Here is a 10,587-nt window from a genome sequence, read left to right on the forward strand (position 1 = left end):
GCCCCGCTGGGGACTGGCGCTACCAGCCGCACAGCTAAAACACACCAAGTACTTTTCCCCGACAACAGCAGTCTGCCGCACGAAAGTCACCGGCGTCGCGGCTCTGGGCGCACGGGAAGCCTAAGGCTGCGGTTAAGATGACACAACCTCCCAGCAGCTCCGCGGCTAAACACCACACCCTACCGGCGGGGCTCCAACCCAGTCCTCCCACTGCCCCCCGCAGGCCACGCCCCGGGGCGGGGAACACATTGTGCACAGCAGCCTCGGCCAGAGCCGCAGTACTTTTTGGGGCCTGGCAGGCTGTGCGCGTTCGGGCTCGGCAGTGTGCTCGCCCAGTCCTCCCCGGCTTTGGTCTGCGCGGAACATGGCGGAGCTGGAGCTAGGGCAGCACTGCGGGGTGGCGGATTGCAGACAACTTGGTAAGGGACGGCGTGGCGGGGCTCTCGGGCAGCCGCTGGTGGGAGTGCTGGGCCGGGGGCGGGACGCGGGGCGGGGCCCAGGGCAGTGGAGCTACAGTGGCCGTGAGGGGGTTGCGAGGTGTTTCCCCTTTGGGGCGTTCTCCGGCCTGCGGCTACCCTGCACGACCCATTGCCAGGGCCTGTCGCTTAAGCTGTGTCACTGGGCAGTTTGTCCCTGCTTTGCCAGCCGTCATTATGCTGTTTTTCCGTTCTTCACCCTTGCTTGCCTTCACTGATCTCGGGAAATGATGTTAGTGGAATGTAACCGGTAAGAAAGAGACTGCAAAAAAACTTGGAGTGAAAGCTTTGTGGTGGGACCACTCGGTCTTATAGAGGAAGTGACCAAGATCTTTGGACTGGAGCTTTGCAGTCCAGTCTTATGGTGGTCCATTAAGACCAAAACTAAAGAATGGAGAACTGGAGTAATGGCCTGGAGGTGGCTGTTTGCTGTCACTGGTGATGTGATTTTATTTGTGGGGGATTTATTGGTGGGGGATGTGTGCAGAGACTTAAGAAGTATGTGCAGTTTAAATTGCACAAGGACAGTGTGTATGATACGAAGGACAGAGAGGAAGGAGCAGTATCATCAGGACTGTTAAATGGAGGAGACTTTAGGCCTTTTGGAAGGGGTAGCATCTCCTCCAGTTGGCAACCCATCTAATAAAAGCAAAAATTTTCCACTTCTCCAGCGGGCAGTAAACAGTATTCTGAATGGTCTCACAATAAATTAAATTTTTAGCAAAACTGTTAAGTTTGATGGCTAGCCACATGTTCTAGTTTCAAATTTTTATCTTGACACCCCCACCCGCATTTTTAAAGCATAATTCCAGCTTCTGGAATATGTAATTTACTTATTCATATGTTTTTCAGTAGTACTAACTAGGGGAGTTAACAGTGTAATTGTGTTACAAAAGCCACTTCTAGGTACTGTGTAGATGCAGGTGCTAAGTGTCCTTGTAAAGATACCTACTCCATGATACAGGTAAGCAAAAGTTAATCATGTAAAAATTAAGCTAGAAAGTATTACCAAATCAATGATTGTGTTGTCTAAGTGAAAACAAACCTCTTTGTTACAGATTTTCTCCCCTTTGTATGTGATGGCTGTTCAGGCATCTTTTGGTAAGTTCATAGAATCGTAGAGTATCTCAAATTAGAAGGGGCCCCAAAGGATCACCGAGTCTAACTCCCTGCTCCTCACAAAACTAAACCATATGACTAAGAGCATTATCCGGGCATTCCTTGTACTCTGACAGGCTCAGTGCTGTGACTGCTTCCCTGGGGAGTGTGTTGTGAGAGGGAGGTTCCCTCTCAGTAAAGAACCCTTTTGTAATGCCCAGTCTGAAATTCCTTTGACAGTTTCATTCCATTTCCTTGTGTCCTATTGCTGGTCACCCAGGAGAAGAGATCAGCACCTCCCCTTCCACTGCCTGCCTTGGGGAAGTTATAGACCACAATGGGGTCACCCCTCAGCCTTCTCCTCTCCAAGCTGAACAACGCAGGTGACATCAGCCACTCCTCATCCGTCTTGCCCTCAAGGCCTTTCACCATCTTAGTCACCAGCCTTGGGACACATTGCAATGCTTTCATGTTCATATACTGAGGCGTCCAAAACTGCACACAGTACTTGAGGAGAAGCTACAGCAGTGCAGTGTAGAGGGGGACAGTTGCCTCTCTCAACTGTTTAGCTATGCTCTGCTTGATGTACTCCAGGGCACAGTTGGCCCTTTTGGCTGCCATGGCACACTGTTGACTCATATTCAATTTGCCATCAACCCCGATCCAGATCTGCTCCCCATCCTCTTGTCCCCCAGCTTCTATGTATAACCAGGATTACCTCATACCAGGTGGAGAATCTGACACTTGCTTTTGTTAAGTTCCATGTGGTTGTGACTGCTCAGCTCTCTGGTCTGTCCAGATCTCACTGTAATGCCTCTCTACCCATGAGGCAGTCAACAGCTCCTCCTAATTTAGTATCGTCAATAAACTGACTTAAGGTACATTTGATTCTTGTGACCAGATCATTTATGGAAATACTAAAGAGCACTGGCCCTAAAATTGAACCAAGTGGTGACTGGCTGCCAGCCTGATCTAAACCCATTTATTATTAACTCTGTAAGCCTGACCTGATCATCTGTTGCCCAGCCATCATAGTGTGGACTTGTCTAGCTGTGTGATGGTCCTTTCCAACCCTAACTATTCTGTGATTCTATTCTGTATCTTGGGCCATAAGTTCCAAGAGCTAAATGTTTGTCGTGGTTAAAACCAAGCTGCACAGAGCTCGTTCACTCACTCCCCCTGTTGCTCCCCCAACTCCCGGAGAGCTGGGAAGGAGAATCCAAAGAATGTAGCTCAAATGGGTTGAGATAAGAACCGTTCAATAGCTGAGGTATAACATAAATCACTACTGCTACTACCAATAATAATAATAATGATAAAGAAAATAACAAGTGAAGAGAATACAACACCTCACCAGCCACCAACCCATAACTCACCCCACCCTGCCCGACTGAGCACCAACTGATACCCCCTTCCACTCCCCAAGTCCTCGCCCTTCCGGGTAACTCTTGGCTACATCCTGGGCATGACATGCTGTGGTATGGAATACCTCTTTGGCTAACGTGGGTCAGGTGTCCTGTCTCCTTCCTCCCGGCCTCTCCTCCTCCCTGGCAGAGCATGAGGCTCAGAAAGTCCTTGGCCAGAGTAAACATCTGAGCAGTAACTACAAACATAGGTACTATCAGTACCGTTCCCAGCCTGAAAGTCAAAACACAGTGCTGCACCAGCTACCAAGAAGGAGAAAAAATGACTGCTACTGCTGAACCCAGGATAATGTTTTACTTAGGAAGAATATGATCAGTCCATTCAAGATGTAAATGCATAGGTTAAAACAAATTTTGGAGAAGATTAATTATTTAACTGAAGTGCTGCCATAACAAAACTTGTCAGATCATTCTTTAAACACTTAAATGTTTTCACATGTAGTTTTCTTTTACTGAAATGTAGGTAACGCTGTGATATTTTCTTCTTTTGCCACAAAGCCTTCAGCACAGGAGCCGGGATGCTCATGGGTGTTCTGAGGTAATCTAATAATATATGACTACCTTGAAATTCTATGTAACTTATCAGATAAGATATATGCATACAGTGTATAAGTATGAACTATTTAATGTCTCATTGGGAATGTGACAAGCTTAAAAACAATGAATCTACTCATTTTCTGTCTGTCAGAAGTAAACCGAGTCTTATTAGGATGATGGTTCTTTTTCTAACTCTGAGCTAAACTTAACCAGGACAAAAGAATTGCTGGACTAGTTTTGCCCACAGAATGCAGAGCTAGCAAGGTTCTTTTGGAAAGCTGAGATCGTAACTTTTATCTATAATATCTGTTTATTTACACAAAATATTTTGCACTAATACCTAGGTGAATATAAGAAACACCTCTGTGAAACCAGATCAGCACAGATCTTACCCATGCTCGTACAAAGACTGTAATGGAAAGGAGCTTTTGCCAGTTTTATGTCCTTACTGTGAAAAACATTTTTGTCTAAGGTGAGCAGAACAGAGTATTGAAAAACCAATACTCATTCATTAGTGTATGAAAAAAGTACTAAAAGTTTTGCACTGTTGTTTACAGACATCGGCATCAGTCAGACCATGAATGTGAGAAACTGGACACACCAAAACCTCGAATGGCTGCTACACAGCAGCTAGTTAAAAGTATTGTAGGCAAGTACAGTGGTTTATATATTCTGCAGTTTTCTTCAGAAGTTTATTTGCACTTATGGCCTCCTCTGAGGGTTCAGATTTAATCAAATAAGAAGATTTCCATGTTTAAATAGTCCTAAACTCACATGTCACTATGTAATACTGTTCATCTAAACTGAGACAACAGAAGCTTATGTCTAAAAAGAGACTTTTTAAAGATTAAATAGGGCTCAGGTTTCTTTCAGAATTACTCCCATACGAAGGCAGGCTAAGAAAATTGGGGCTGTTCACCCTGGAGAAGAGAAGGCTGTGTGAGGACCTCATAGTAGCCTTCCAGTATCTGAAGGTGGCATACAAGGATGCTGGGGAGGGGCTCTTCATCAGGGGCTGTAGCAATAGGACAAGGTGCCGTGGGTTCAAACTTAAACAGGGGGGATTTAGTTTAGCTAGAAGGAAGAAATTCTTTATTGTGAGAGTGGTGAGGCACTGAAACAGGTTGCCCTGTTCCAGCTGTGAACACTCCATCTTTGGCAGTGTTCAAGGCCAGGCTGGATGGGGCTTTCAGCAACCTAGTCTAGTGGAAGGTGTCCCTGTTCATTGCAGGGGGGCTGGAATTAGATGATCTTAAGGTCCTTTCCAACCCTAACCATTCTATGATTGTCTTATCATTCAGAATACCTGATATCATGACATTGGGAGGACATGAAAAGGATGGGAACCTTGGAGATGTAATGAGACCAAATAGGCTAATTCCAAGATATATTCCAGAGATAGCATGAGTCATCATATTAACAGTAATAATATTGTTCTTAGATTCCAAAAAAAGTGAAGAAGCAAAAAGCAAGAAATGCAGAGGACCGAAAAACAGTGCAACAGCAGCAAAAGTGGCATTAATGAAGCTGAAAATGCATGCATGTGGGGACAAGTCCTTGCCTCAGGTCAGTGATGTTTGTTTTCAGTAGTGGAATTCTCAAAGGAAATGGAAAGTTTTCTAAATATCTTGATTTTCATCTAGTTCTCTCAGTTTGGTTTTGGATTTAATTCCTCAAGACCACAGTTGTTCATATGTATGTTTCAGCCTGGTACCCAAAAGCAATCTCACTACTCTTAGATCTGTTATAATGTGTCTCTGGAATTTGGAGCAGTCAGGTCAAATTATTTTATTTTATAATAGAAATGTGCTTGTCTGCCCACAGGTGTCACCCAACACTGGAGAAACAGACAAATGCATTAATGTTGCAAGAATTTTTACGTGGGGATTCCTGGTAGAATGATGACAGCAATCACAATTGCTGTTTTTCACACCCAGGCTGAATTTGTTTGTTGGGGCATCACAGTGTACTGTGGGGCCTTAGCATAGGAATGTGCCTTGTAAGGTTGAGTTTGGTAATTTGGAGGGTCAGGAGTGAGTATGCCAACTTAGGCTGGTACCAAGATATTTTCAGGAACAGGTTCAGCTATGCACCCAGAATTAGCATCTGAAGATTGAGGGTGGTATGAACAATACCCACAGTTTGATTCATTACCCAGTTGAGAAATTTATGTTTGCGAACTGAATGATATGATTATCATCCCATTCTTGAAATTGTGAGAAAGAGGGTACAAACAGGGGTAAGTATAATACAGTGGGTGTTGTGATCATCTTTTTACAGCTGATGTTTCCATGAAGGTAAAATGGTGATTCTGTGGGTGCACTCCAGGTTTGTTCAGGCCAAAGAATCTGGCCAAGTAGTATCCAAGGACCTGAAGGGAAAATAAATTACTCATTCTTGGGCATTATCCAAGCCTCCGTAAAAGTTAAAGGGAGTCTCCATTTGGAAACCATTTTCCGTATGCCCTTTTCTCAGGGCATATATGACAGATATTTTAATCATTAAAGGACATTTAATAGTAACAGTTTCACCCTGAGAAAAAATGATGGGCTGACAGTGGGGGTTTTGGATGCTTTAGGGATTGGAGAGCAGGAAAATGAGCTTGTTCCACCAGGCATTCAGTCTGCTGATTATGTAGGCGTTAAAGAGCTTTAGGTAGGGCTTCACCTCATGTTCCTGTATTTAAACTTTGTTCTAGAGCTCATTTTAGTAGACTATTCCACTTCTTAACTGTTATGTTTCTTTGGGGTCTGTGAGACCCTGGAACACCCAGGCAACCCCACAGTGTTCACACCATTCCTGGATTTATTTCTTTTTAAATGAGTGCCATTGTCAGAGTGCACAGCAGAGGGCATGGGAGGGCATTTCCCTAAGCCTGGTATTATTTCAACTCCACTAAGGATATAACGCCACCAATAGGATGCTCGAGGGAGAAGTCCGACATAATCTATTTGCCAAGTGGACCAGGGGACTTACATTCTATGCCCTCTGTCCATTTGGTCCCCAGAAAGGTGACTTCTCACTGGAGCCTTGGCATTGTTTCTTCGTCAATTGTTTCAATAGCCCAGTTACTGTTGCCCTGTATCTAGCTCACAGAATATCCATACCAAATATATTTAGGTTTCCTGATTCCATTTGCTATTTTCAGGGGGGGGTTTCATATTTTTCTTGTTTTTTTTTTTTTTTATAACTTGTGGCACTGTTTTTCAAGAGACACTCTTTTTCCAGACTCACTATCAGTCCTTAATTTGGTTATACCAATTCTAAATCCTTTGCTGATAATTCACCTTTATATTTCTTTCTGTAACCTTTCAGAATATCTGTTCTCAATTTTCCATACTGCAGCTAATAGCCAGCACATTCCTTCCGTCTGTCCTTCTTTACACATATATTTCCATTTTTTAAAACTCATGCTGTACGGCTTGTGGATTGCGGCTTACTGGCTCTAGCCACTTCTTGGGATTTTTCCATCTATTTTTGTAAACCCCTTTCTCCAGGAGTCCCATTTACTGGGGAAATCAGTCATCACTCTGACCCAAGGGGTCTGCCAACTACATGAATTTATTCTGTCACTCAACAATGTGGGGATAGACATGTTCTTTTTGGGATCCCTGGCAGAATGATGGCAGCACTAAGTTGTTGCTAAATCTGTTATTTAACAGAATTCGTTGATCAAAGTAGCACAGAAGCCCTTGGCTTCCTTATTCAGATTAGCTTCCTGCAGATGGTTGTTTCTTTTAGTGTTAGACCTGATATGATTTACAGACCTGACCAGCTCAAAACAGGAGGGCTATGCTGCAAAGTAGCATTAGTTGTTGTGTCCCTGCTCGACTGGTATTTTCTTGGATATGCCACAGAAATTCCAGGAGGTATATCCCATAGGTAGGGGTGCAACAGTAGGGTGAGCTGGTTTGTGAATTAAGTTCCAGTGGACTGGAGGAGCAACTGTAGGAAGTGTGGGGCACTGATAGCAGTTGGGTGATGCTGACATGTGTCCATAATAGAATGGCCACTGTGTTAGCTGGTTTACAAATTGTCATTTACATTTTGGCAAGATACGGGTCCTGCTTCCATTGCCCCTTTGTAATATTCCTAGATGTTAAAGATTTTCTTGTGTGTGGAGAGCATTCAAGTTTTGAGAAAAATGCACAGGTTGAAATTCAACCTCAGCTTTATGAACATAGCTGGGGAAAAGGTAGGTCAGTATTTTTCTAGGGAGGGCCTATGTCAATCATTTAAAAAGAAGTCTTCTGTCTTGTTTGATCCTGTCTTGGCTTGGGCTCAGCAAGAGCGGTTTTAACTGGTGAATATACCAGTCATACTTGTGCTGTGTCTTCTGTTGAATGTCAAGAAATAACCTTGGAGAGGGTATTGTCCTTATCCCCTTCAAAACCTTTTCCTCACAGGTTACTTTTGTTTCGGTCTGTCAGATAGTGAGAAAGTGTTTAGCACAAAACAGGTGGAAAGCCAGGATAAAGGATTAGCTGGCCATGACTGTGACTGTTGGTTTGTGAAGCAGGCATTTCTGGTACAGCAAATTGTTCAGTTTTAGCTGCCTTTGCATTCCAATTTGAGACATTATACTGCTGCCAAAAGACAGCACTGCCAATTTTTATTCACCTTCTCTTCTCCCCAGAGTAGTCATTATTATCCAGCAAACCCAGGGCAGACACCTTTTCATGTCTCTCTACATGTAGCTGTCTAGTTGTGGGACTCTGGCTCAAGAAGATGCCTCCACCTCTCTGAACTTCTTGTCCATCATGCATGTGCCTGCAGCTGGAGGGGATTAGACTTGATGATCTCAGTCATTTATATTCTGCAGGAAACTGAGGCCTTGGTTTTGATGGAATATGATAAATTTGAGTTAGTAATTTTGGGGTTGAAATTTAAAGGTTGGGTTTTTTTTACTGGAAAACTGTTAATGTGTATGACTGGTATTATGTGCTGCTTCTGTGAATAATTTTTTGTTTATTTTTCATGTTTTTCTAGACAGAAAGAATTTATTTTCAAGTATTTTTGCCAAAGGGAAACAAAGAGAAAAGCAAGCCCATGTTCTTCTGCAGTAAGTGGAGTATTGGCAAAGTAGTAGATTTTGCAGCTTCCTTAGCAAGCCTTAAAAATGACAACAACAAATCAACATCCCAGGTAAATCAGTAATAATAACAAACATTTTCCAGGTTGTTGGATTTTGATTTTTTTTTGGTGGGGTTTTTTAACCACTTAGTCCCTCCCCCACCCTACTCCTTGCATCTCAAACAGGCAAATTCTGATGTTAATTTCTGTGCTGTTTTGCAGAAATTGAGATTATGCCATGCTGCCTCTGGAGAAGCCTTACCATTTGAGCACACATTGGAAACATGGCTATCTGATAAAGACTATCCATTGTACAATGGCGGAAATATAATTTTGGAGTATCTTAATAATGATGTTCTATCTATAGAAGATGCAGAGTCATACTTCAGTTAATCAGTAAATTATCACAAACAAAAAAAGATTTTTTAAAATTTTTTTTAGAAATGTGGTATTTAACAAAACCAACTCCAGTTTTATTCTGAAGTCACTGGTATGCCAGGATCTGTCCTCAGCTGTAAAGACAGACTTCCCATCAATTTCTCAGTTTTTTGACTGACAGAAGAGCTATGTCCTGAAAGGAAAATTAGTTATATTATTAATTAATATCACAAATACTCACTTTCTATAATAAATTCTTACTTTATTTAATTGTATCATGTCAATATATTTTTCTTAAATTTTATATTTTATGTAAATTATGGGAAAAGTATGTATTAAAATCGATAAATAATGAAAATGTAAACTTGCAGTATATTAATTCTCTGAAGGAAAGAAGCACACTACGCTATTGCAGCATCTTTTCTATATCCACAAGAACATATTCGTTGAGTTTGGCATCCAGCACTGTCCATGCCCCTAGTCTATGTTTTCATCTTGTAATAGCATAACAATGTTAGAAGGAAAGCTTTCTGAAACAAAAGTAAATTCACACAGATACCTGTCTTGTGTTTGTATATCTCAGCATTATTTTGTGATTAGAAAGAGGATAAGAAAAGAGAACCTGAAATTATCCTTTTCTAATTCTTGTGTAGAAGAGAAAGAAATATGGTAAGAGAGGAAGAAATACAGCTCAGCTGGAAGCACAGCATTCCACAGCTTGTGTTTTCATCCTGGCATTTCCAACCTTGCATAAATCTGTATTGTTTTCTCTTCAGCAGTGTGCAGTATTGACTTACTAAGGTGTAAAGCTGTTGTTTACAGTGATTGTACCTCTGGGTGCCTAAGTGTAGAATTAGTGGATTTCTCAATTGTCAGTGTCTTGAAGGTGTTTGGTGCTAATAAAGAATATTGTTCAGAATATCAGTAGTTGATGTGCTCCAGTTCTTGGCTATTGTGATGGATTTCAAAGCTGGCCTGTAAATTCAAAGCAAATGTAACAAAGAAGATCCGTAAGATTACTTTTACAGCTGTTTTGAATTACTGCAACATAAACTTGCAGTGTTGCAGGCGGATTTACAGCCAGCACTTTCCTAACCGTAAGTTCTAATGTATGACCAAGGAGCTTTACTTCATCCTTCTTGAGTGGGCCTGTTACAACCTAAACTCATTCTGCAGTGGCCTTGGCCCTCTAAGCTAGAGGAGCAGAACCCTTTCAAAACTGATCCCTCTAATTTTCGTTAATCTGTTTACAATTTTTTAGCCAATGTTCTTCATTTGGGAGGAGCTGGAAAGACAATCCTACAGTGACAAAAAGGACAATGTATGAACAGGTGTAAACAGCAGTGGAAAGCACAAGCCTGAGCTCCATTTGAAAAGCTGTATACATTTCTACTGCTCTGTGGTGCTGTTCAGTATAAGCAAACTACTGAGGCAAACCTAGTCATCAGATACTAAATAGGTCAGCAAGATTTTCAGCTGGAATAAAGTGCAGCATGTAAGGTATGATCTAGTGGATTCTGAATTGGGTGCAGTATTCAAAGTGAGAGGAGTCTCTGCCTCCCCCAGCCTGTCTCACTGCTTCATCAGTGTGACTCACCTTT

General features: G+C 42.2%; 1 protein-coding gene across 1 annotated transcript; it reads left to right on the forward strand.

Moving 5' to 3' along the window:
• The first annotated feature begins 227 nt into the window (after window positions 1-227).
• ZFAND1 (zinc finger AN1-type containing 1) lies at window positions 228-9,910 on the forward strand. The gene is made up of 8 exons (XM_034065125.1): window positions 228-419; window positions 1,535-1,577; window positions 3,497-3,536; window positions 3,880-4,007; window positions 4,093-4,184; window positions 4,977-5,101; window positions 8,525-8,680; window positions 8,831-9,910. The coding sequence occupies exons 1-8, from the start codon at window positions 365-367 to the stop codon at window positions 8,999-9,001; spliced, it is 810 nt and encodes a 269-aa protein (XP_033921016.1). The 5' UTR covers window positions 228-364; the 3' UTR covers window positions 9,002-9,910.
• The last annotated feature ends 677 nt before the right edge of the window (window positions 9,911-10,587 follow it).

This window comes from Melopsittacus undulatus, chromosome 1, assembly GCF_012275295.1.
Source record: "Melopsittacus undulatus isolate bMelUnd1 chromosome 1, bMelUnd1.mat.Z, whole genome shotgun sequence".
Lineage (NCBI taxonomy): Eukaryota > Metazoa > Chordata > Aves > Psittaciformes > Psittaculidae > Melopsittacus > Melopsittacus undulatus.